The 26,918-nt window shown below is 37.7% G+C and overlaps 1 protein-coding gene across 1 annotated transcript in view; it reads left to right on the top strand.

The window, feature by feature from the left end:
- Positions 1 to 26,918, top strand: part of LOC110024554 (1-acyl-sn-glycerol-3-phosphate acyltransferase PLS1) — a 42,599-nt gene that overhangs the window by 5,675 nt on the left and 10,006 nt on the right. Inside the window, exons 6-10 of the mRNA XM_020724593.1 lie at positions 5,304 to 5,381; positions 5,461 to 5,619; positions 6,943 to 7,068; positions 16,662 to 16,754; positions 16,945 to 17,031. Coding sequence (XP_020580252.1) covers positions 5,304 to 5,381; positions 5,461 to 5,619; positions 6,943 to 7,068; positions 16,662 to 16,754; positions 16,945 to 17,031 — 543 coding nt within the window. The remainder of the gene's footprint in view (positions 1 to 5,303; positions 5,382 to 5,460; positions 5,620 to 6,942; positions 7,069 to 16,661; positions 16,755 to 16,944; positions 17,032 to 26,918) is intronic.

Genomic DNA, 26,918 nt, shown 5'->3' with positions numbered 1-26,918 from the left:
AAGATGTCAAGCTCGACTCTGAAGGTTATTTCTAAATCAATGATCAGGATTCTGCTCAAACAACTCCTGAACTCTATAACTTTACCACAAATCATAAATTAAATGATCATAATTTCCTTCAATGGTCCCAATATATGTTTATGTGTATTTGTGGTAAATGTAAAGAGGAATATCTCAGGGGAGATGACACAGTTTATGAGATCCCTAACCCCCAACCACCACATATGGAAGAATTAAAATCATATGTTTCTATTTTGGCTAGTCAATTGAATGACCATTGAAGTGGGAAAGAATTTCTTGCTTTAAAAAACTAGTAAAAAATTTAGGAGGTAAGAGAAACATATTCCAGTACAGAAAACACCGTAGATATGTTTGAGATCGAAAACTAAGCTTCATGACCCACGTCAAGGTGAACTAAGTGTCACCCAATACTTTACTTCAACACATTGACAAAGTATTGATTTCAATTCGATATGTTTTAGACACGTGTGTGGAAATATCCACATGATGTCGTGATGTTTAAATTCATCATAAAAAAGATGAGAACCATCAAATTCTTAATTGGACCAAATCAGGATTTGGATGAAGTGAGGAGGATCATGGTAATAAAGCTTCTTCCATCTACTCGTGAAGCCTTTGCCGAAGTTAGGAGGGAAGTGAGTTGAAAGAAGCTAATACTGACTAGAAATGGGGGGCTCACCAAGTACTAAAAGCTCTTCTCTATACACCCATAATTCTTCCCAGGTCTAAAAGATCAAGAAATTTTCCCACATGTGACTATTGTAAGAATATTGAGCATATAAAAAATAAATGTTAGAAACTTCGTGGAAAGCTCATAGACTGAAAACTTGGATAGGGTAGAAATGATCAAGAGAAAAAAGCTAGTATTGCTACCATATCCGAAGGGTCGACTAAACCATTCACCGAGGAGCAGCTTAAAGTACCGAGAAAACTTCTTGGAGGTAATTCAGAGGAGCACACCAACCTCTAGACACTCTAAGGTAATATAGTTTTCTCTCGTCTTGCCAGTAATGGGAGAGTTAGAACTTGGATCATAGATTCAAGAACCTTTGATCATATGATCGGAGACATCAATGCTCTAGTAAACTATCAAGAGGCTTCTACATCTAGATTGATAAAAATTGCAGATGGATCACAGTCAATCATTACTAGGAAAGGAGATGTGGAGCTCTCTTAAGATTTTTTTTTTCTCTATTTTATATGTTCCACAATTGGATTGCAATTTGGTTTCAATTAGTAAGCTTACTCATAATCTTACATGTATAACTAAATTCAAATTCTTGTGAATTTCAGGTGGTGGAGTCAGGAAAGTTGATTGACAGTGCTGAAATGTATCAAAGCTTGTACCCGCTCAAGGAAACTCTATTTCTAAACACACAACTAATTTTACTTTCATATCTACCTCAAATTTTTGAGCCCGTTGAGTCCTTGTCTGTCGAAAATTAAGTCTTGTCATAGCATTGACGTCCGAGTCATCCTAATTTCAATTATGTTGTTAAGGTGTATCCTCATTTATTTATCAATAAAAAAATCTAGTTTTATCAATGTGAGTTGTCAACTTGCCAAACACACTAGAAATAATTTTTCTCTAACCTAGTAAAAACCCTTGCTCCATTTTGCCATTATCCATAATGATATTTGGGGATGTTCAAAGGTGAAAATTCTAAATGTGGTAGATGATTTCTCTTATTTATCGACGATCACACTAGAACCACAAGCTATTCCTAAAGAAGGATAAATTTGAAACAATCCAATTCTTTTAAACCTTCGATGACATGATTCAAACTAAATTTTAATGTAAAATTCAAATCTTCAAAATTGATAAAGCAAAAGAATTTTTCAACTCCATACTTGGGCCCCTTCTTTAAAAAAATTGGAATTATCTATGTTAGTTCATGTATTAATACCCCACAATACAATGAGTTAGTTGAGAGAAAGAACAAATATCTCCTTTAGGTATCCTGCTCAATCATGATGTGCCATCAAGTTCATAAATATTTTTGGGGTTAAGAAGTTCTTATTGTAACATATCTTATCAAGCAAATTCCTAAGTTGGGTACTTAACTTCAAAATTTCTCTTGATGTTTTGATGGTTACTTGCCCCCACACCAGAACTTTCTCTTCTATTATCCAACTTAAAATATTTGGTTGTGTATCTTTTGTTTACGTTCACTCCCAAAATCGCCTAAAACTTGATCATAAGTTTAACAAGTGTATTTTTCTTGGGTATGCTGCCAACAAAAAGAAGTATAAATGTTATTCTTCTGTTACCAAAAAATACTATAATTTTTTCAAAGTTGAATTTTTTGAAAATCAATTTTACTTGCCCAAATCTAATATTCAGGAGGTGAGTGCAAATGAACATCATTTTTGGGATGTATTGGATGACATCTACACTGCCTCCCCTCTCGATTCATCTATCTCTATTTAGGTTGAGGAGGGCCCAACTAACTCAACCTGAAGTACATAACAAAGAACTTTGTGTGTACCTAAAGAGGAAGCAAAATCTTGAGTAGATGGAAAACAACTTGCAGTGACATAACTGCTCAAACCAAAACCTGAGTCTACATTCACTTGAAATTTTGGTTATGGAGGAATCTAGTATTCATGAATTATTCCCTCAATCTTCTGATGCTGATGATAAGGAAAACTGTATTAGATATCCAATTCGGGAGTATGTAGCTTATAGGAAGCTATCCTCATCCTATATAGCGTTTATGTCTAAGCTTGATAGTGTAGATTTTTAAATCCATTCTTGAAGCTCTTGAAATTCCAGAATAGTGGAAAACATTGGAAGTGGATATTCGAGCACAGCATAATGATACGTAGATTCTTACTAAACTCTCTCAGGATAAGAAGAAAGTTGAATGCAACTGGGTGTTCAACATCAAATACATAGTTGATGTGAGCATTGAGAGATTCAAAATCAGATTTGTTGCAAAGAAGTTTCACGCTAGCCTATATGATTGATTATTAGGAGACATTCGCACCAGTTGCCAAGTTGAATAATACCAGAGTTCTCCTTTCTGTAGCAATTAACAAGGAATGGGGACGACATCAACTTTATATAGAAAATATTATTTTGAATTGGGATCTGGAAGAAGTGTACATTAAAATATTACCGAGACTTGAAAATGATTCCAACAAACATGTATGAGGAAATCTTGTTACATGAAGTAGTATGAAGCAAGCTATTGTTTCTAGAAGTAGGGCAAAATCAAAGTATAGGACATTTATCTGAGAATTTGTGAACGAATCTGGATTAAAAAATTGTTAAAGGAACTGAGATGTTCCTCCAATAAGTCCATACAATTTTTTTGTAACAGTCAAGCAACTATCAATATTGCCAATAATCCTATGCATCATGACAAAACCAAGCATATTGAAGTTGTTAAACACTTCATCTCTTAAATGGTTAATTGGGGGAATTATACCACTATGCTACATCACGACACATCAATAAGTTGCTGATATCTTCACAAAAACTCTTCCTTTAAGCAACTTTTCAATGGTCAATACCAAGCTTGGTCTCTCCAACATCTGAGACCCAGCTTGAGGGGGAGTGTAAAAATCTGAGAAAATTCTAAAGGAAATATGAGATCTCGGAGGACTTGATTGGATAACTTAGAAAACTGTACATTAATTTATTCCCTTTTTGTTTTATGTTTTTTTATTTTTTTATTTTACAATATTTTCTTTCCTAATTTTGGTTAGGTATATTTGGTAAGCTTGTAAAATATGAGAGATTATTTTCCCCTACATGAATAAGTTACTGATATCTTCACAATAACTCTTCCTTTAAGCACATTCTCAGTGGTCAATACAAAGCTTGGTCTCTCTAACATCTGAGACCCAGCTTGAGGGGGAGTGTGAAAATCTGAGAAAATTCTGAGGGAATTATGAGATCTTGGAGGACTTGATTGGGATAACTTAGGAAACTCTTCATTAATTTATCCCCTTTTTATTCTATGTTATTTTATTTTTTTATTTTATAATGTTTCCTTTCCTAATTTTGGTTAGAAATATTTGGTAAGTTTGTAAAATATGAGAGATTATTTTCCCCTACATGTGAATAATAGAATTAAGAGATTATCCTCTCCAAACTTATTTTCTACAGAATGCATACTATATAGTTATGAAAAGTGAAATTTGTTGTAAGCTGGCATTGGCTTGAAGGGGACTTGTAGAATTTGCTTCCCTCAACCTTAAGGAAAAAATGTAGAGGGAGTTTCTCCATCATTTTGTTGTTAGAGTGATCTTTCAGTGACATTATATGTTTGTTGGTTATGCTGCAGTGATGAATGCTTTTTAAGTTAAATCTACCATAAAAAAAGTAACTTTTTGATGGCAACTAACGGTGCAATAAAATTGATAGCATTATCAAAGGATTAGAGAGATATAATGAATTGACATGTTAATTTGGGTACTTGTCAAGATGGACACATTCTGCATGTTAAACTGCCTTTTGAGGAGCTTTATGGGATTTTATGGGCAGGGGCTTCCCTGCAATCTGATAAAAATTACCAGTAAGAAGTTCATGTCATGCTTTATTTCTTATGTCAATGCTATTACTATTTTCATAATGTTAAAATGCTAGTCAGTCTTACATATGCTCTTCTTTTAGTTTGACTTAGTTCCTGTGTAACTTGTTTATAATATTGGAACATATTTAGGCGCCAACAATGTTAATGGTGGTTTATAATTGATGTCTGCAAGGCAATATGGTACAGGAAGTCACCCAATAATACCAGGATGTTTTTCTTGGAACTATGGGACTAAACTGCCTATCATAATTTTCTCGTGCTTATCATGAAATAGTGCAGCTTTTCAACATTGTAGCCATTTTGTTTTGGTTTGAACTTGAATTTATAAGGATTATCATTCCTTCTCGTGACTAAATGTGATTGACCAAGAGTGATAACTGCTGTGAGTTTCCAACAAACAATGGACATGGTGTTAATGTTGATATTGATGAAAGTTTTAGTAGGTAGTGATAGCTACTATAGTGGGAGATGAAAATCGTGATGATAGGCAACAATGGGAAATGGTAGGTCATCTGCTTGCTTGATCTATAGGATCTTCAAAGAAATTTTTTAAGTCTTTGTAAACTGACGTTTTTGTGCTTCTTTTTTTTAAGATGCCCTTCTTTAGACGTCTCTTCATAGCCATTATTTTTCATGGGAAAGGCTTCTCGCTTATACTTTTGGAATTCTTGTGCGATAAAAAAACTTTATGATCTTATTTGTCATTTCAAGAGAATTAATTCATTTGTTTTTATATAGGTCATTGGTTGGTCGATGTGGTTTACAGAATATCTCTTTTTGGAGAGGAGTTGGGCCAAGGATGAAGACACGTTGAAGGCATAATGTTACAATGAATGATGTCTTCTTTCTGGAATTCTTTTTATTCTCTAGTTTATATCCTCATTTTACGTTGCAGTCAGGTCTCGAAAGACTGAAGGACTTCCCTCAGCCGTTTTGGCTGGCACTTTTTGTTGAAGGTACCCGTTTCACGCCTGCTAAACTGCAGGCTGCCCAAGAATATGCAGCTTCACAGGGTTTACCAGTTCCGAGAAATGTGTTGATTCCTCGCACTAAGGCAGGCTATTTATTTCTTTCTATTCCTTGTTTAAGGAGCACTGCTGATTTCTGTGTTACTTTCTTGTGTCCCCTAAATCAACTGCAGTCCTTTTAACTTTTATCACCAAAACTTTACTGAACTTCTAGTTGTTGAATTTGATGATTTTATTTTCTGAATTTTGGTGTTCCAAGTTAACACCGTTGTTCATAATTTTATCATTCATGCAGTGTTACGTTTGTCTTGGTTCTGACAAAGGTCCAAAGTTATACCTGTCTTGCCAGAATTCTGCTTCTAGCTGGTTTAAACTACTAATTTGGAGTGTCATTTAATGCTTAAATGGCGTTTTTGTGATTTTCAGAGCTTCTCATTTCTGTTTTTTTCAATTTTAAACTTCTAGATTTATGGTTGTAACTTCCTATTTGAGTAATGCTGAAGTTCTTTCTCAAAGCATATAATGGCTTTTCGGGTTTTGTAAAGTGAATATTCAATTTTGATGTTTCAATAAGCTGTTTGCTGAAGGAAGCAAGTTTCCGGCTGATTGAGTTTAAGCTCAATTTTTCTACTTTTTGGTATTGTCTTGTAATTGGTGCGCATTACTGCATTCTTTGTCTGTCATGGTTCTATTGTTCCTTTTGATTTTTCATTCTTGCTCTTACATTCTCTATTGTTATTTCTTTCCTTGGATAATCCTAGTGTACATCTGAGCTTTTTTTGTAGATTATCTACTCTTTTCTGGATAATTGCTTCTAGTATTTTCAGCAATTTGATGAGAAATATAATTGGCTTGTAATTTATGAAGTGCATTGCCTGATACCCTAGGGGAGTTTCTAAGGTTGCAGGGCTTTTTTTAGTGCTAAACTAACTAAAAGAATATTTAATGCATTTTTTTGTGCGGCTCAATTATTTGTTATACTTCAATTAGTTTAAGGTTTACATTGTGGCAAATAAACCGTCACTACAATCTTTTTTGTATGCCTTGTATAGTAAAGGTTAAAATTTTTCACGAGAGAAAATGGTTAAAATGGTCTTTAGATTACTCACATTAGATCATTTTAGTATGCAATGAATTTAGTTTCTCGACTTCTCAAATATGATTCAAAAGAGCTAATGTTAGATTATTTTGCTTCAGGTTTGAGATTTAAGGGCCTATTTTGGATAATATTTAAAGTGTCAAGTAGCTTAATTGGACTCGTTTTGTATTATGGAACTAAAATAGCTTTACATAAATAGTTTAGGGATCATTTTCATCTTTTTCTTTTTTCTATGATTTCGATTTTCTTGAATAAATTTGAATTTCTTTTGGGATTTGAAAGTTTTTTTAAACTGCTCTTTCCATTTCAGGGATTTGTTTCAGCTGTAAATAATATGCGATCATTTGTTCCTGCCATTTATGATGTGACAGTAGCAATTCCTAGAGAAAAGCCCGCCCCAACTATGCTCAGAATTTTGAAACGGCAGCCTTGTCAGGTATGATTTACAGCATTTGTGAGGTATACGGGTCATTCTTTATTTCCTCATTCAAATACGGTCTTCAACATACATTTGGTACCCGCTTTTGGTAGAATTGTAATTAGTCAATAGTAGATACTGTTAGGATTCTTGAGCATTGCAGTACTGGTGAGACAAAGGTTATCTTGCCTATCATATTTGCTTTTTTGTTATTTTATTTTGAACTATTTCATGGATATTTTACGGTCAATAGTAGATACTGTTAGGATTCTTGAGCATTGTAGTACTGGTGAGACAAAGGTTATCTTGCCTATTATATTTGCTTTTTTGTCATTTTATTTTGAACTATTTCATGGATATTTTATACTTTTTTCCTTGCTAATGGTATTGGTGGATCTTATATGTATGTATGTATGTATGTATGTGTGTGTGTATATATATATATATATATATATAGTTTGTATGGGTGGGCCTAAACACCCAACCCACACGATACAACACACAAAAAAAAATGTAAAAGATAGGTACATATAGAAATAAAAAGAAACCTAAAAACCACCCGGACGCTGAAAAAGTGTGGGTCATCCCAATCTAGTCCTGTCTCTGGCTCTAGTTCTCGGTAGGGATTCAACTAGCAGATTGGTAAGGTGCTGACCATTACCCGTAGTAACCAAAGTATTATTCGTAAGTCTCCTGAGCTCTAGTAGATCTTCATTCTTCTTCTTCCTACTGGAAGTGTAAACCTGTCATTCCTCCGAAGAATCTGTCTGATGGGGTAGAGCTGAAGCAGAAGGATTACCAACAGTAATACCTACAATAGGTTCTACAATATGTGAAATATGAGTTGTTGCTACACCGGATACTTCTTGAAGAAGTGGAGCTGTGAAACTCTCCTGATTATCAGTCTGAACACTATCATTTATAGGTAATAGTCTATTAGTATTGTTTTTTATGGAGTTTGTAGGTGCCAGCTGTCGGTTAACTTTTTGCTTAGATTTATTTTATTATTTAAAAATATGAATATGAAAATAATTTTTAAAATTTAATTCACTAAAAGAGATATAGTTTGTTTAGGTTTTGAAAGTAGTATGTTTTAATTTTAAAAAAAATGAGACCAAATGGATCTCATTCGTCCAATAGTTTGCATAATCATGCCTGACACCCTGAATACTACACATTCCAAGAGAAAAGTGTAGACCCCGATAATGAGCCCAATCCTGCAAACTAAGAGATTTGTGACATCCATTTGGTCAGCGAACCTTTTATATATGACCGACAAATTTCCCTATTTAATACAAAAATTAAATAGAATTTATTTTACCTGGGTTCCAAATTCCCTATAGAGTCAAGCCCCTATAGTTAATTACATCCCAAGTGACGGGAATCACTTGAGAAAACTCTCGATAATGATCGGTGGTTCTAGTCTTCAAGATTCCAAGATTTAGGTTTTCACGGTAGGGCGTGAAAAAACAAGTGAGAGTGACTCAAGTAGGAACAGTTCTTTCAGGAGTTCAATGGAATTAAAGGGTAGAGGATGTCACAGATTCTGAGGAGAACTCTCAGGGACTTCCCTTCCCAAACTATCCTACTGTGTGGCTGCATTTTATTTTAGAGGTTATTTGAATGTTTAATCCTGTCAATTTTATTATTTATGACTTACATTTGCATAATACCCGATTATGCAAATAGCCCACAGAGATAAAAGGATTTACGTCGTGTCACATGACAACCTCGGAACCTAAGGCGGGTTAGGACTTACGCTGCACAACATGATTGTACAGAAGCCTAAAAGAGGGTGAGGTTTTACGTCGCTCTAGACGAGCCACCTCAAAGTCCTATAGGTTGTTTAACTAGGAAAGTTTAGTTGGTGTAAACTCATTCTGCTGTTGTAGAATGACGACCACCTTCACCTGTAGTTCGCTCCAAACTCTTGTTGTGCTGCCTCTTGCTGTGCTGCCTATGAAGTTGCTCCGAGTTCCTCGTCGCAGTAACAGTCCTAAAGTCTAAAGCTCAAATAGTTTTACCATGTGTGTTTCACTGTCTCAATTTGGTTGTCATTGGGGGGTTTAAGTTGATTAGAGCGACATCGATTAGGATCCCACGGTTCCCTCGTTCCGGTATCACTATTTTCTTTTGAGCTTACTTAGTTTAAACTAGTTGTGAAACCCATTTAAACCGCATTAGCAACCGTGGGTTACCTCCTCCGAGGGACTCCCGTAAGTTCGAAAGAACGTGTTATGTTTTTTTTTTTTGAAAATGTTGTTTAATTTTGAAAAATCGTTTTATTTTGAAAGTGAGATTGCATTCAGTACCTGCATAACGTGTTAGAGCAACAATAATTGCAATAAAGAAACAACAACAAATAAAATGTACCTGCGTACGTGGCGTATCTGCTGCTGCTATCCCTGTTGCATGTTCAACTCACAAAGCACAATATAATTTGCAGGCAATTTAAATAAATTGCAGAGAAAAGAAGAAAACAGTAAACAATTGAACAAGTTGTAGCAATAACAAGAAACTCAAAAGAGGTTATCCTAAGGCCTCCTACAACTCCTTACTGTGACTAGCGAGCTAGTATGGTGATCCTACGATCTCCTACGGCTCCGGTAAGCAACTAGCAAATGTATACAGTGATCCTACGACTCCGGATAGCAGCTAGGAACTTCGAATAGCACTTGTATGAGTTCTTATGAACCCAAACAACAAAGGGCAGCACCTATACGGCTTCCTACAAACCCGAACAGAGGTGGGCAGCAACTAGAAGCATCGTACAACGATCCTACAGCTCTTACTGCTCAGGGCAGCAATAAGAAGCGTTGGACAGCGGTACTACAGCTTCCTACGACACTAGACATTAAGTAGAAACATTGGACAACACCCTACAACGCTTCCTACGACACTGGGCAACAACTAACACTCCAAATCATTAATTTAAGCACATGGCAGCACTCCTACAGCACTCTACAGTGATTGACAACTTCAAATAGCATTTAAATGGAACATAAAATCCTCCAAAACAATGATAAACCATCCCGAAGCGGTACATTAAAAGACTCCTAGAAAACTGCAGCGAAGCATCCTCCAAATCACCTCAAACAGCTAACATGTATTTAGAATAGCTGAAAATAATTTCAGCAAGTTATAAGACCTCTCCCAATCAGGTGCATATATTTGCTAGCGTCACTTTCAATGGGGATTCATACCTAGCTGCAGTTACTTCTAAGACATCATTCATTCATAAATTATTTAACTTGGATGGCCCTTTCTGCCCTTCCCCATACCAGACAACTTTATTCCAGAATTACTTCTACGTAAATCAAGACAACACCTTGTCTCTCCTTTACTTTGTGACATAATGCAAATCTATCGGGAGAAGAAATTACATGCATGAATAATAAATTTTTTTAAAGGTGGATGAGTAAAAAAAAAAAAAAAAAAAAACTCAAATCTCATAAATCCTTTTTCTGAATCTGAATAAATCCTTTTTCTGAATTGGGAAATCTATGATTTAAGGTAATGATTTAACAATAGCAAAAGAATCACCTTGAGATTTGAATTAAATTTTGCCCAAAACCAGCTATCAAACAATCAGCTAGAGTTTAGGCTGAGGGGCCTCGATGCAGGGAGGCTGAAATGAGTGAAGTTCCTGATTGCGAGAATGAAGAGGAGCGGAGAGGCTTCTGTCGCGCAAAGAAGAAGTGAGGCGGTCGAGAGAACTTTGGTCGCGCGAGAGATGAGCAAGGAGCTTCGGGGGAAGACAGAAGCCGAGCGGGGACTTCGTTCGATGCAGAGGAAGGAGAGATGAGAGGGAGAGCTGAATTGCAGGAGCGGGAGATTGGTATCAGAGCCGAATCGAGCGAACCAGGGAATAAGAAGGCGAGCTGATGGGGTCGGTCTCCGGGAGTGAGATGACGAAGGCTTTGTTCACGGAGGAGGCGCGACTTCGTCGTGTGGAGAAAGGGGAAGAAGGCGAGTCGCAGAGGAACATACGGGAGACGGGATCGAACTTTGCGGCTTCGGTGCGGGAGACAGGAGAGAGCAAGCGACGGTCTTCGGCGTAAGGAGGAGGCGAGCGGGCGAGCAGGTGTTCGGGGTCGAGCGGAGCAGGTGTCGAACAAAGTTTGTCGAACGAAGTTTCTATCAAGCTGGGGGAGTCTTCAGTCGAGTGCGACCAGGGAGCGAGGGTCTCTGTCGAGCGAGATCGAGCAGCAGCCGGAGGAGCAGGCGTTCGGGAAAGGCAGAGCAGCGGAGGCGAGGATCTCTGTCGAGCGAGATCGAGCAGAAGCAGGAGTTTTGCGAGCGAAAGAAAATGAGCAGGAGCTCGGGAAGACGAGCGGGGCAGGCGAGAATCTTCAGCGCAGTGAAGGATGCTTCGTCTCTTCTTGTTGAGAGGGATCTAACAGAGAAATCTCGAGAGAGGGAGAAGGCGATCGGGAGAGAGGATCTCGGGGAGGCGAATCCAGCCGACCGCAGAGGAAAAAGGCCCGCCTTCCTTTTAGAATTCGAGTCAGGAGCCGTTACTCTGGAAGCAGTTGGCAGTGAAATTAATGAATTCTAAATGCAGGGAGAGAAAATAATAACACCTGCATTAATTTTGATTAAGACAAAATTAAATAATTCACCTGAATTTTGAAATTTGAATTTCAAATTCAGGTGAGATGGTGCCTAGCCCGTGTTCAGCTCGATTCCAGCCTGAATCAAACCCGAGTCGGACCTGAGTTGAGCCCGGGCCTGCGCACAGCGGGCCTGCCCACAACTAAAAAAAAGGTACATCGATATCCGTGCAGTTCGCGCGAGTGTGGAACCACATTAATAAGGGTGTCATTCCTAGTTAAAGTCGGCGTTCCGGACGCGTCGACGCGGTCCGTTTCATCATTTTCATCATTTGGGGTCGTAGGTACGAGTTTGCCGGCGGACGAGTCAAATCAAGTCAAAGTGGTGTGTGGTGCAGTGAGTACGCAAAATGCGGCGTTATCGAGTGTTCGGGTCTCGAAAGAGTTCCTTAGGGGCTGCTCCTATTAATGTAGGAACTCGACTCAAGTTTCATGTGTCGATCCTAATCAACTCAACGGATTGCCGAGGATTTGAAACCGCCCATGTGAAACTCGAGTGAGTGACGAGGTGACTTGAATTTTCTAATTGGTGTGGGTTCCGTACTAGTCCTCTAAGAGGGTCGAACAGGGAAAGCCAAAAGCTAAACCCTAGGCTCTAAGGAGAGACAAAAAAGACCTCATCCAGAAATGAGGTCAACACCAACATCGAAGTGTCATGGGGGGTCCTCGGGTGCAACAAACACCTCCTGTCTGGTAGTATCCTCATGTGAAACTAAAATATCCAAAGCAGTGGGGTTAGACCCATCCTTGTTCACTTGAATCCTAGATTTCAAACTAGGATGAAATTTATGGCATTTAGCAAGGATATGACCAAACATCTTACAGCGGGTACAATATGGGTGTTCCGTGATGATTTTTTGCCAATATCCATTATGAGTTGTGCCCAACCAGACTTCAGTAACATCAGGTAAAGTAATATCTCTAAATCTTTTCACAAGTATTCTGACCACCGAGGGTTTGGTTAGGTTGAAAGTAGACAGATCTAGTTTCAAAGGATCCCCAATGATGACCCCAATAGAGTAGAGAACCTGATGGTGAAAAAAATGCAGCTTGAGACCAGGTAAATTAAACCATACCGGTACAGTGGGAGTTTCATGATTTGGGTTGAAATTTGGAGACCACTTGAGTAACTTCATTGATTTGCCTTCGATATTAAATATTTCTTGGAGAAAATTCTGGTGTAGTATTCAATCACTGTTAGTTGGATCAATACATATCTCCTATCCATGAGTCTCACTTTTCACTTGCCTACTAGCTTAAGATCATCAGCACTCTTTCTGATAACATCCATAGGAGGTTGTCCCCACTGAAATTTTCCAATAAGAGCAAACTTGAATTTTTCCGTCATGGTAGAAATTTCTGATTCAGAGAAAAAGATTGCTGCTTTTTTACCTTTCCTACTTCCCTTCTTAATAAAATGACAATCATCTGACAATCATATGTGCCCTCACGAGATTCCTTATAACTTGAGGGGAATCCCACTGCGGACTCCACTTGAGGATTATCCACCACTGCGGATTCCACTTGAGGGTTATCCACCATGTGGGTAAATGAGACTTTGTCCATTGTCTGGCTCAAGCAAACAAGGAGGCGTCATCTGAGCAAGGAGAGCTGTCGGCGTTGAGCTACAGTGAAGAACAGTGAATGACGAGCGGCTCTGTCACAGACGCTAGAGGCCGAAGACGAACGCGTCGAGCGGCTCGCTCTGTCAGAAGAGACCGCGTCGAGCGGCTCTGTCAGAAGACAAATGGATCAAGAGGCTCAGTCAGAAGCGAACGTGTCGAGCAGACGCGAATGCATCGTCGTCGAGACGAGCCGAAGAAGACGAGCGTGAAGGGAATTCGACGTCTTGCCCTAGTCGTTCGAAGGAAGGGAGGATGCGAGTAGCTTCGTGCGTGAAGGTGGAGAACCGATTGAGCCTTGAAGCGAAGAACCGGCCCAACAAACCCTATTCGAGCGGCTCTGATGCGGGTGTCACAACATATATATATATATATATCCAAAACTTCATTGTTTGGTAATTCCTTATCTTGATTGGAGTCAGGTGAAATTGGAACATGTTTAGTTGCTTGCTTTAAGGAAACAATGGTGTGTTTAGTACTTTTCATACGATTACATCACTTTAGGTGTGAATTCACTAATATGATTTTATTTGTTAGCGGTACGAATTGAAAATCATCATAATTACATATGTGTCTTTGTATATTAGATGATTCTACAATATTTAGCTGTCTTTGTGTGTGATAATTTATTGCAAAATAGGAAAATACTAATGAAGGTTTCTTATGCTCTTTTTTGGAGATTTATTATGCTTGCATATGGTGATTTATTTGAAGTTTTGAAACCACTGCTAGACATGGAATAAGCTTTGTAATGTAGCTAAAGATTTGAAGTAGAGAAGAAAAGGATTGGGAGAGATTTTATTTAGGATTATGGCAAGGTTGCATAAAAACATTTGGATCTCGCTTACCCAAAATCAGCAGACTCACTCGTGAAAGAATAATCATCCAATCTCTTAACCGAGCAATTTTTAAATAAATATTTGAAACAATCGCTAAATATTCGTAATACAAGTGGGTGTATAGTATAAGAGAGCATGAAGCGGGGTGTCCACTCCCCAGACGCAGAAAATGCTGCAATCTTTTCCCCAGACCGGTTTGGTCCTAGCAAAGGAGGGACGTGCCGGTTCTTCCAGGCATGGTTTCCCTCCTATTTTGAGCGGGGTCCACTATTCTTTACCCCAGGTCAATAAATATGTTGTTTTTGTGTTTTAGTAAAATTTTTTTATTGTGTTTCTGTCATGACAGCTATCGGCGTCTCAAGTTTTCCGTTGTAGGGCTGTATCCAAGTTCAAGCAGTGCTCCGGCTGTATCTCGTATCGAGGGGGTGATTATCCTTGACTCTTCCGTCCTTCGCAACCCTCAGCCATCATACCATCTCTTACTGCAGGATCCCCGTGACAGTCCTTGCTGTATCCCTGCAACCGCAATCCCCCAAATCTGCTGCAGCCTCTTTCCTGCTGTTCCCCTGGTACCGTACCTTCCCAACCTTGCCACAGCTTCCCTCTTTGCTGTCCCCTGCGGCTGCAGCCCGCCCAGCCTTGCCGCAACTAACCCTTGCTGTCCCCTGCAACTGAAGCCCTACACTCCTGCCTCAATCCTCTTTTTTGCACACATCTGTTCTCCCGCACTATCGACCATTTCCCCAACTTGCTACCCTTCTACCTGCCAGCCCACCTTTCCATTATTTATCCTTAAACTGCATCATCATCACCCTTGATCTATGCCCTAAGTTTGAGTCCGTGTTGTGTCTTTTTGTTATTTCTTACTTTTAAATGTGTTGCTTGTAATATCTATTTGATTATTTTAGAAAGAAAGGCTTGTAGAAACTTTTGATGTTTGTTTTGACCATAAGTACCAAATTATTTTATGCCCTTCTTATCGATGACCCTATATTTATTGGTGATTATTGGATGTCTTTCTTTTAGTAAGTTTGATTGCTAGTTGTCCGCCAAACAAGAGCATTGGGAGACTTTTTGATAAAAGAGTGAGTACCCTTGACGAGTTCTTATTACAAGAACTTTGAGGGAGTACTAGTTAGAAACTCAAGTCAATTGATGAATATTTTGGCTAAATAGTCTAGACTCTCTTGAAAGTAGCTTGGACGAGTAGGCAAATTCGTCAATCCTTGAGTTGATGAGTTTCATCTATATGCGAGCAGAGGCTTTGGATGACTTCAAGCTTGGTGATTCCTGAGTAATTCACAACTTATCTGATTCATCATCAACGAGTTGGTGAACCAATTTTGGGATCTTAGGATGAATTGATCATTTTGATCCAAGCAAAATCGGGTGTACATCATGCAATACTATGTTGCCAAAATTTTTTCTGTTGTATTATATGTGTTTTTGGGTGTTAAATATTGATGGATATTATCTTAAGAATCACTTTTACTTGATTCGATAATATAGTAGTATCAGTGACCTGAACTGTGCTACTTCATCGAAATGACTGAAGCTTTTATTTTTTTATGGATCTGGGTAAATTTCCCCCCTATTAAGTTCGATTCCTTTTGAGTTTGGAAGTTGACTAAGATAATTGTATCATCTTATCTGCAAAAGATGTTTCTGAATACCCTAGTTCTTCAGAATTTGCCCTTGGCACTCTTTGTGACCCTTTGACATTTAAATTCTTTGGTTTTCAGTGTTTTTTTTTTGAGTCATTCGTGCAACTATCTCTTGGAAACTCAGTATGTTGAGGACATGATGAATTTCGTAAATTTTTTATTCGTTAGCTAATGTTGATGTATTTTGGGTTTTTTTTAATATTTAGCTGCATATGATGATTGTCTTAACATATCATCATTCTTCACGTTTTACAAGCTAATTATCTCTTGTGCGTATTAACTCACCCCTACTTCTTCTTTCTTGATCTAATCACCTATATTAGAACTTATGGGATTACCTCATATTAGGACTTAATGGATCTAAATCAAGTGCTAAGACTAATCATCAAGTTCTTCATCACTACCATTTTGTGATAGTTATTTGTCCGGACTAAGTTGCAGTATTGCTTCTTTAGATTAAACAAATTGATTGTTAAACTTAGTTCATCACCTCCAACTAAATTACTGGTTATCTTTTAGACCATAATCTGTCAGTTTTTACTTTGTGTTTGTACATCAGGATTCCCATGTCACAGGCTGAAGGCAAGGTAGATTATAATCATTTTTTTTATTTCACATCTTGTTGTCTTTATAGACAACTGATCATACTGGAGATTTTGATACTCCCAGATCATGTTGCAATTCGACCTCTTTTGGAATTTGATATTTGCACGTAAATTCATTCCAATCATGTTGCACTACCAAAATTCATGCGGCATAGTGAATATCCTTCAGGAGTAGTTTCCATTTGTGTCGCCCTTTTCCATGAACAGTATTTTCAATTTGTCAGTTTTGATAATTGTCATTTGATTTTATTTCTTATTTTTCATTTAGATCCATGTTCACCTGAAGCGACGCCCCATGAATGAAGTGCCTGCGACAGATGAAGCAATAGCTCAGTGGTGCAGAGACATGTTCATGGCAAAGGTGCTTAGTTATTATTTTGCTATTAGAATGAAGTATTATGCACCCACGCAAGTATGAAACATGCACTCCTGTGTATTTTTTATTAAAGAAAGCTCAATAACTGAATGTAATTTGAAGCACTCCTTTGCATTTATACAACTTCCTTGTGGTGCAAACTTGACAACGTTTTATTTGTCTTTCTTCTTAACAGGATTTTTTATTGGATAAGCATCTAGCCCAAGGCACTTTTGGTGAAGAAGATTATAAACCCATTGGTCGTCCTCTCAAGTCCTTGCTGGTAAGAAATTATTAATCCTGCTGAGATTTTCCCTGAAAAATAAATAGGTGTGGTTATCTTGTAGGATAGCTTCAATAATTAGTGTTTAAAGATTTGCAGGATGTGTATTTTGTTAATATACATACTACAAGGTAAAGGAAAGAAAATCAGAGGAATGGAATAAAAACGTGCATGGGCGATGAGAAGGCTCCAAGTTGAAATTATGTCCTCAAGTATTTTATTTGGTTTTTAAAAATAGTTAGAGAGAAAATTTTTTTTCTAGGAATTTCACAAACTTGAAAAAGAAATCGAAAAAGTGGATGGGCGGTGAGAATGCTCCATTTTGAAATGGCATGCTTATTATTTAACTTCAAAAGTTTGCAAGATGGAATGATTCTCATCCAAGAATTTTGAATTATGACATTCTTGGAGAGTCTTTTCCATCTCCTTCAAGATTTTCAATCTTAAAAATAAGAAGTAGACAATTTCAAAATGAGGCCAAAGTATAGCATCCATTTAAGATACATGGTTGAACTAACAAAATCTTTTGAAATTAATTTTTAGTGAATGACATTTAAATTTGAGCATATTATTTTTGAAGGCATATTTTTACTTTGTTGACATATTTGATTTTTGATGATACACAAAAAGAAATTCATATTTTCACTTAAGCCTGTTTGTTTATTTTATAACAAATGATAGTAGATGAGAAAAAAAGCGAATAGGCAATAAGAAAGCCTAATTTTGAAATGTGGTCGCTAAGTTAGTTTTAGATTTTAAAAGTTAGAAAGAGATGAAAATCATCTCATCCAATAGTTTCAATTATTTGGATAAAATAGTTTTTCTCTTTTACAAAAATTTTAAATCTAGAATCTAAATTCTTAAAAAAAAATGATCATCAATTTAAATTTTTTTAGTGTTTAAGATTCACATTCAATAAATGTGAATATATTTGTAATAATTTGATCAAATCTCAATCAAGCAAATAATATGAATCATAAATTAATGTTTCAAAAAATGTGCAAGCATGAGTTGCCAAATTGGGGATTAGGCTTCACGCAGATATAAGGAGTAGTATCATGATACAAATTGGAGCCCAAATCAGTGAGCAACTTGCTGTAGATATGTGGGAAAATCCAGCTAGGACTAGTTTGATTAATATCAAAGCAAACAAGATATAAGGGGTGATCTATAATTCGAGAGGTAGATCATCTCTTTACAAACTCTAGGTGGCTCTAAAAACACAAAGACAAAAGAAAGTGCAACAAATCAATACATAAAGCAAACCCTAGCTAATTAGTCCAAATGAATACTCCCCAAGATCCATTCAAACTTCCCCCCCAAATTCCTACTTAATTCCCCTCCTCTTATACGTGATTAATGGCTACATGTGCCCCACTTGGAAGCCGGAATCGTCATCAGTAGCTCCTAGGCTTCTGCCCCGCTAAGTTGGGCCGGCCTGGCCAAGCCAGGTTGGCTGGGTCTAACCTGTCCAGATCAATCTTCCCTAGATTAGCTCATCTGTGGCAGAAGCAGGTGTATTAACACTCTCCTCCCAAAGAAACGAATTATACTCAAGGTGGAATGATTAAAACTGCTTTTGTATCACTTCCGACGGCTTCGACATTGCGTCATACTCTGGCAGATCTTTTAACTCAATCATTACCTTTTTTACTCTAGACACTCCTCAATGCACTCTTTCGACTTCTAAGGGTTTCAAAAGTACCTCCATATTCTCTATCAGTGTCAGAGGTAGTGAAGGCGATGGTGTATGATATTCGATAACATGTCTCAGTTGCGAGACATTAATGACAAGATGCAGTAATGATGATGGCGGTAACCTCAAACGATAAGCCACCGCTTCAATGCATGTTGTAAACTCATAGGATCCAAAATATCGTGGAGAAATTTTCTCACTCATGGCCAATATCTTTTGTCGATAAGCTCTCAACTTCAAATAAACCGAATTCCCAGACTTAAATTGTACCTCCCTCGTATGTCCATCTGTCTTACTCTTCATAATCTGTTGAGCCTTTAGTAAATGCCCTTTGAGCTTCACTAATATTCATTCTCTCTCCTTCAAGTACTGTGGTGCACTCTAGATAACGGGGCAGTATTATGTTCATAATGTAATAGGTGAGGCGGATCCCTCCCATACAATATTTTGAAAGGGTGGTCTATGCCACAATATGGTACAAAGTATCGCCGATACTCAGCTCAAGCAATTTATTTGGCCCAAAATTTTACTATATTTGATACAAAACAATGCAATATGTCTCCACACTTTCGTTGACCACCTCTGGGCCATCTATTTGAGGATGATATGTTGTGTTTCTTTTTAGGACTGTCTCTTGTAACCTGAACAGTTCCTTTTAGAAGTGCTTGAGAAACAAAACACCTTTGTCTTTATATGATACAATAGATTCTAGAACACCATGCAGACGAATCACTTACTGTATGAACATCGTAGCGATTGAGACAATAATGTGAGGAAGTCATAATAGAATGAAGTGTGCCTACTTGTTCAGGCGATTCACTACCAACAATATCACCGTAAAGCCTTATAATTGTGACAACTCCTTTGAAATATATCGTCACTTCCTCCCAAATCTTCTTAGGTAATGTTAGGGGCTGCAGTAATCCTCATGGCACCATAGTCAAATACTTGTGTCGTTGGCGAACATCGCACCTTGCCACCATGTCCTCTATATCTTTGTGCATCCCCACCCAATATATCTTTGTCGATAGTCGACATTATGTTTTATGTACCATTGAGTGCTCCCTACCCTAGTCATGCTATTGCAAAATTCATGCAATAATTTGTGAATGTACCCCGATGCCCTTGGTAACGCGAATCGTTCTTGGTAGAGTAGCTGTTGGCCCCTCAACATGTATCTTGGATGACTGTTCGAATCCTATAGCAACTCTACCCTTATCTTCCTCAGCCATTCGTCTCACTCGCTCTCCCGGCTTAGGTCTTCCCCACTAGGATCGATGGTATTGAGAAAGCTATCAGCAGTGGCTTCTTCATCTTCCTTGATAGTGCATCTATAACATTATTTTCCAATCCTGACCGGTAATAAATCTTAAAATCATATTCAAGTAACTTGGATAGCCACCATTGATGCTCCTTCATCACCATCTTTTGCTCCACAAATAATTCAAGCTCCATTGATCTGTATTAACTATAAAGTGTCGCTCTAATAGGTAGGACTGCTGCTTCTGATGGTCAAAACAATAGCTATCAACTCTTGCTCATACATCCCCTAGATACTCTACCTATGACTATGCAAAGGAACATTTCTTCAATTTAGCGTACAACTGGTGCTCTCTCAATATCTCCAAGACTGTTTCCATGTGCCCATATGCTCTGCTTTTATTTGATTGTAGATCTGGATATCATAAAAAAAAGCCAGTATAAATTTTAAGAGGCAAGAATGAATAACCCTATCCATTAGAAACTAAAAATGCCCAGAGCGTTGGTAAGGCCAAATGAAATCACAAAAACTCGTAATGTCTATTGAATGATGTCTTATGCACATCAGCTAAATTTATCCCATTCTGATGTTATGCCAACTTCAGATCAATTTTTGAGGAGATGTCTACTCCATAAAGTTCGTATAATGGCTCATCAATCAATGGAATATGAAACTTTTATAGTACAATTTCTTTGTTCAAGGTCTTATAGTCCACACAAAATCACCAAATAACATTCTTTTTATTCACCAAGAGAATTGGACTGGAAAAGAGGCTCACAGTGGCTCTGATATTCTCTATTTTCAGCATTTCACGAATCAATTTCTTTGTTCCAGAATCACATTAGTGCTTCCCAAGTCCAAAGGAAGGAAACCATCCGCCACCTGTAGGCTCTGTATTGTCAACACTAATCCCCTACGAATTCCCCAATTTTTCTCAGCCTTTCCCATTCCCTTCATGATCCCAAAGCTTCTCGTATCTACCAACTTCAATCCTAACTGGTCCACAACCCGATTGGATATGCAATTGTGAGTGGCCTCACCATCCACCAACACCACTACCGGCTGCTCCCGATCTATCCCCTCAACTTCATGATATGATTTGGAGTAAATGCCACAACTAAGTTGAGGGACACCTCTGCTACATCTAAGTGCAAGTGCTTCCCCTCCACCATTTCTTCCTTCGACTCCTCACTACCGGCCTTCTCCCCCTCATAAACTAGAAAGATCTGGAGCTTGCACTCCTTGCACCAGTGGTCTAAGGCATAATTTTCATCACATTGAAAACTTAATCTCTTTCTGTTTTACCTTGCATCTATGCCTCTGTGCGACATTTGAAATTGACCCCGAGATAGGCCCCTATATTCCTCTACCTCTACTTCGGTACCTCCTTCTGAAATGACACCGTATTGGTCCTCAGTGTCATGGCTGTCGAGGTACTCTTATGGAATCTTCTAGTGAAGCCGCTTTTGTTGGTCTTCTTTATCTGTTTCTTTTCTTCCACCATATGGGCTAGCTCCATCTTCTCCATTAATCCCCGTGGTCTCAATGGCCGAAGTGTTGTCGGTGTGTCGGGCTTTGATCCCTTCATGAAGTTTCCCTCCAATCTTGCTTCAGAAATTCCCCTAAGAGTTCCGATAGTAGCTTGAATATCTCCTTATACTCCATCACATTTCTCTCATGAGTAAAGACATAGAATTGCTCGTGTAGGTCTTCTTCCCGAGTGGCTCGAAAATATTTCAATAAGCAATCCTTAAATTCCTCCCATGAACGGATCTGGTATCTCGCCACACTTTATTGAAATCATGTTAAGGCTTTCCCCTTCAAATATCACTCTGCCACCATGAGCTTCTCTTCACCATTTAGCCCATTCACTGTGAAGTATCGCTCCACCCGATACAACCGCCCATGTGCATATTCCCTTTTGAAGATCAACATCTTCAACTTCTCAACCCTAGCATCACCATCCCAACTTTCACTCCCTCCGATGTTTACTACCATGTATCTAGGGTGAAACTCTCTCCTTCGATCATAGTAACCATTCTAGTTTCTTTTCTTTCTTCGTGCTCCTCTCGGCCCCTTGCATAGACCTTCCTCCAAATTTATGCTCCACCCCTAATCGGAATTCTCTAATCCACCCTCCGTAGGAATCCTCTGGAGAAGTTCTTGATGGTGTGTCTTCCTTCTTATGGTCCTCTCATTTGATCTCTTTACTTTTTGATTTGACCAAGGATTCTGTTGGTGACCCTTGATTTAGGTTTGCAAATTGACCTGCCATCGAGGTCTTGGGTTGCACCACAATAAGCCTTCTCATCATCTCTTCCAAGCTCTCAAATCGATTCTCGATGGATGAAAACCTACGTCCATGGAGAAAACATTCTTTCTTTGGCGGAGAACCTTTTCTCCATCCCGAATTTAATTAGCCATACTTCTCTTTTCAATCTCTCTTCCAATGTTTCCAGTTTTTTTGTTGTCATCTCTCTAAACTCTTGTTCTGATATCAATTTGATACAAACTGGAGCTAAAATCGGCGAGCAACTTGTAGGAGATATGTGAGAAAATTCACAATAGGGCTAATTTAATTAATATCAAAGCAAATAAACAAGATACAATGGGTGACCTACAATTCAAGAGGTTGTTCGTCTCTCCACAAACTTTATATGCTGTTAGGTGTTCACAAAAAACAAAACTAAAACTGCAGCTAATAAAAAACATAAAGAAAGCCCTAGCTAATTAACCCTAATAAATATTCTCCAAGATTCATTCAAACTTTCTCCCCAAAACCCCTTTTAATTCCTCTCAGTTTGATTGTCACCACCCCCGCTAGCCACCTCGAATCACCTCACCGATCTCCACCACCCATTGTGATACATTTAGGAGTGTTCGCTTGTGTCGTTTGTGTTTGTGTTGTTATTTCGTTCAAGTCATGTTGTAATCCTACTTTAATATTAATGAATTTTTTTTTTGTGTTTTACACAGTTTTCCCTACTAGTTTCGGTATTATATGTCATCATCCATTTCATGAAGTTTACATTTTTGTGTGTCATAATTTTTATTGGCATTACTTTGTGTGTTGCCCATCTTGATCATTTCTCAAACGGTGAATTTCTTTTCCCCAATAGTTTTATGAAGAGTTCATCATTATCGCTAGATTTCAGCTGGTTGTTGTAATTGAAGCTGATTAGCTTTCAAGGTGTTAAGTTAGCTATTATATTGATTATTTCTTTGACAATTTGAGCTTGTTTTGCTAGAAAATTTTTCGGCTGGTTTTGCATGGTACTCAAAGTCTCATTTCTTTGATGATATATTAAATGATCATTTCACATTGATGCTCTAGTCATTTTGATATGTTCTTCGGCTCTTGTGATTTCTTTGATGTGTGCTTAGGGTTTTGGAGATACTAATGCAAATTTAGGATAAGGTGAAAAAAAATGCACGAACGATAGTTTACAATTGGAAATTTCCCACTCTATGTTTAGGCAAAGATTAGTTTCCTTCTATGCATGATTTGAAAACATATTTATTTTGTTTCTAAGGATAAAGTGAAAGTAGCAAAAATTTAAAATTTCACTAGAAATTTTTGAACAAATATGAAATTGTATAGCAGTTATGATACATTCCACAAAATGAAAATTAGTATGTAGCAAACTTCATTAAATTTTAATAGCTTGCACAAAAAAAGCAAATATAACACAGCTTGATGAAAAGGAGCAGGGATAAAAGTCACCACATTGAAAGCAAGCCTCACACTAATGTAAGAATTTTCTTTGAAAAGCCACGACAAAACCAGTAAATTGAATCCAAATTTGACAGCTTTAAAAAACCTCTATTCTTCCCTTAACTATTCATATCAAACTAAATACAAAAAAATTATAAAATGAATAGACTAATAGTTTTGTATTAAGATAACTGAAGCTTACCACAATTTTACTGAATTGGTTGATGGCTTATTTTTTTATTTTGTGAAGGGCATATTTTAACTAAATTGAGAGAGAAAATTATAACTTGAAAATAAGTAAATCCTCATAGAATTTATATTAAGATTTTATTTATTTCATGTTATTTTTTATTTATATATTTCCTTTTTTTCCGGGCTAGTTTTGGGGGTTTCTGTTTTTTGTTTATTTGATTTGGTTTTTGTAATCTTGAAAATATGAGTGTTATTTCTTTCCTAAGTTTAGGATTCTAATAAGTTGTATTTAAGCCAACATTTCGTATCAATAAAGGTATTCAGTTATATTCGGCATAATCCAAACCTAAATAAGTTGATCACCACTCGTGAACTCAGCGGTTCCAAGTTGTTCGTCAAAGGTCGAAGTAAATTCAACCACCTCAAGGGTACGATTCAAGAATCTCTGAAGAATGACCCAACATATGCTCCGTGGGAAGTGAACAATTCCATGATTATGCCATGACTAATTAATTCCATGCAGACCTCTAATGGTCGTTTTCTTACCTATTTCTTCCGTCTGCAAGTGCTCTCTAGACAACCGTTCACAATACTTACTTGGACTTAGGTAATTCTGAACAGCTCTATGAAGTTTCTAATAAGGTCCATGAGGCTAAACAGAGATTGAAGATGATGACCCAATACTACAAATTGGTTGTTTTATAGATGAAATGTGACCTTTACTTTGACTATATACTTGGGGATCTATTGCAGACCTCTCTCTTCCATAAGATCTTGGAAAATGATCATGTGCTGGTTTGAAAAAGGATCTTGATGAAGTCTGTGGCCGTATACTTGGTCGTGAACCACTTCCTTCAACTCGAGAAGGATTCACCGAGATCATTCGAGATGAAAACCAGAGACTTGTCATACTCGACAACTCAACTACTTCAGTCAAGCCGTCAGGCTTGGTCTCCAAGAGTGCTCCGTACTCTGCCACACCATCTCATGCGAATTACTCCACGTGATTTTTATCACAAACCTTATCTACTCGTGACAAGTGTTGGAAGCTCTTAAGGGAAACTGACAAATAAGTCTTCGACCAAATCTTTTGCTGCTAAAGGTCTCGCTACGACATTGGAATCCACAATAGCTCAGCTAGCCTCTACTCTGACCATTTTCGACTTACTCGAATCTATTAAGAGTCAGGTGGAATATTTGATTAAGTTGTTTGGTTCTAGTCAGTTCTCCTCTAACTCGTCGACCTCTCATGTCCATCAAGGTAGCATCTCTGTCTCTCGTTGGGTTTACTTTTTTGGGTCCGTGGATTTTTGATTCAAGTGTCATAGACTACTTGACCGGGCATTCTCATTTTCTTTTGACGTATTCTTGTAGATCCGGGTGAGATACATTTAAAATTACCAACGACTCCTTTAATTCCACTACGAGTAAAGGGTTGGTTTTACTAGCAGTCAGGCTTAATTTAGGAATCCGTGTTCTATGTTCTTTTGCTTAAGTGTAACTTCATGTCAGTCGGGCAAATTAACATATGATCTTGATTGTGTAGTTCATTTTTCCCTTGATTTTTGTGTCTTTTAAGATCGTTGTTCGGGGAGTATGATTAGAACTGCTAAGCAGATAGCCATGCTTTATCTTTCCCAAGAAAATGACATTGATGACGTTATCACTCAATCTTGTAGCTATAGTTTTTTCCTTTCTACTGCATGTCCTATTATGCTTTTAAATTATCGTTTGGGTCATGATAACTCTCATTATTTAAAATAATTGTACCCTTTGATGTTTATCGATAAAAATCATTCTTATTTTAAATGTGAAATTTATTAATTAGCTAAACATCAACGTGTATCATATCAACCTCATCCGTACGCTTCTCCCTCCCATTTTTCGAGAGCCCTCTCGTATTTAAGTTATTCCAATAAATGGTGGTTCCATACTCTAATTAATGACCACACTCAGATGTCTTGGGTCGATATATTAAAAGAAAAATCGAGGTTACTATCACATTTAAAAATATTCACTCTATCATTCTAACCCAATTCAAAAGCAATATTCAAGTCTTTTGAACTGACAGCAGCCGTGAGTACTTTAGCTTTGTACTGAGAGAATTCTTGATTAGTAAGGATATTCTTCATCATACTTTTTATGAATATCCATCAACAAATTAGGGTAGTCAGGCGAAAAAAATACACCTTGAAGTTGCTCGTTCAATTATGTTTCAAACTAATGTTCCTAAGCGTTTTTGGAATGATGCCGTCCTTACTGGTACCTATCTCATCAACAAAGTTCCCACAAAAATTCACAACTTTCGGACTCCATTATCCGTCTTGATGTCATGTTTTCCACCAACTCCTCCCCGTTAAATCCAAAAAATTTTCGTAAACAACCTTTTATGGCCCCAAAACGTAGTAAACTTGTTCCCCGCTCAATCAAATGTATCTTCCTCGACAATTCCGCTACTCAAAAAGGTTATCTATGTTTTGATCCTACCACCAATAAAATTTATGTTAATGCCGACGTCTCTTTTTTGAAAATGTTCATTTCTTCCCTAACACTGCCTCAAGTGAAGGGGAGCTTGATTTTTTAGACATTGTTCCTTTTCCGATCCCGGTGAACATTTTTCCTACTCCTACAATCACTATTCCTAGTGCAACTTTGGCTTCATAGGATTTGCCACCAGCCAGGCTAACACCACCACCAACCCTCTTTGTGTTTATACTCGTCGTACAAACCTTCTATAGAGACTCAACCCAATGCCCCTACCGTCGAGCTCGCTGCTCCGCTACAGGTCTTGGAGTTCGTTTCGACCGATGTCCCTGGTACGATTCTATTTTAACTTATGGGAGTCACTCCTGATTCGAGTGAAGATTTGAATCTCCCTATTGAGTTACTCAAACTGTTACAATCATGCATTCTTCACCCCCTTTATCTTATGGTGAAATACGTCTCGTTCCGTAGCCTATCCTTGTTCTACAAAGCATTTGCCACATTCTTAATGGTCGTCTCCCATCCACTATTGAGGTAGC

Source organism: Phalaenopsis equestris, unplaced genomic scaffold, assembly GCF_001263595.1.
Source record: "Phalaenopsis equestris unplaced genomic scaffold, ASM126359v1 Scaffold000258, whole genome shotgun sequence".
NCBI classification, from domain to species: domain Eukaryota; kingdom Viridiplantae; phylum Streptophyta; class Magnoliopsida; order Asparagales; family Orchidaceae; genus Phalaenopsis; species Phalaenopsis equestris.
The sequence above is the reverse complement of the archived record's forward strand: the minus strand, read 5'-3'. Positions and strand labels throughout refer to the sequence as shown.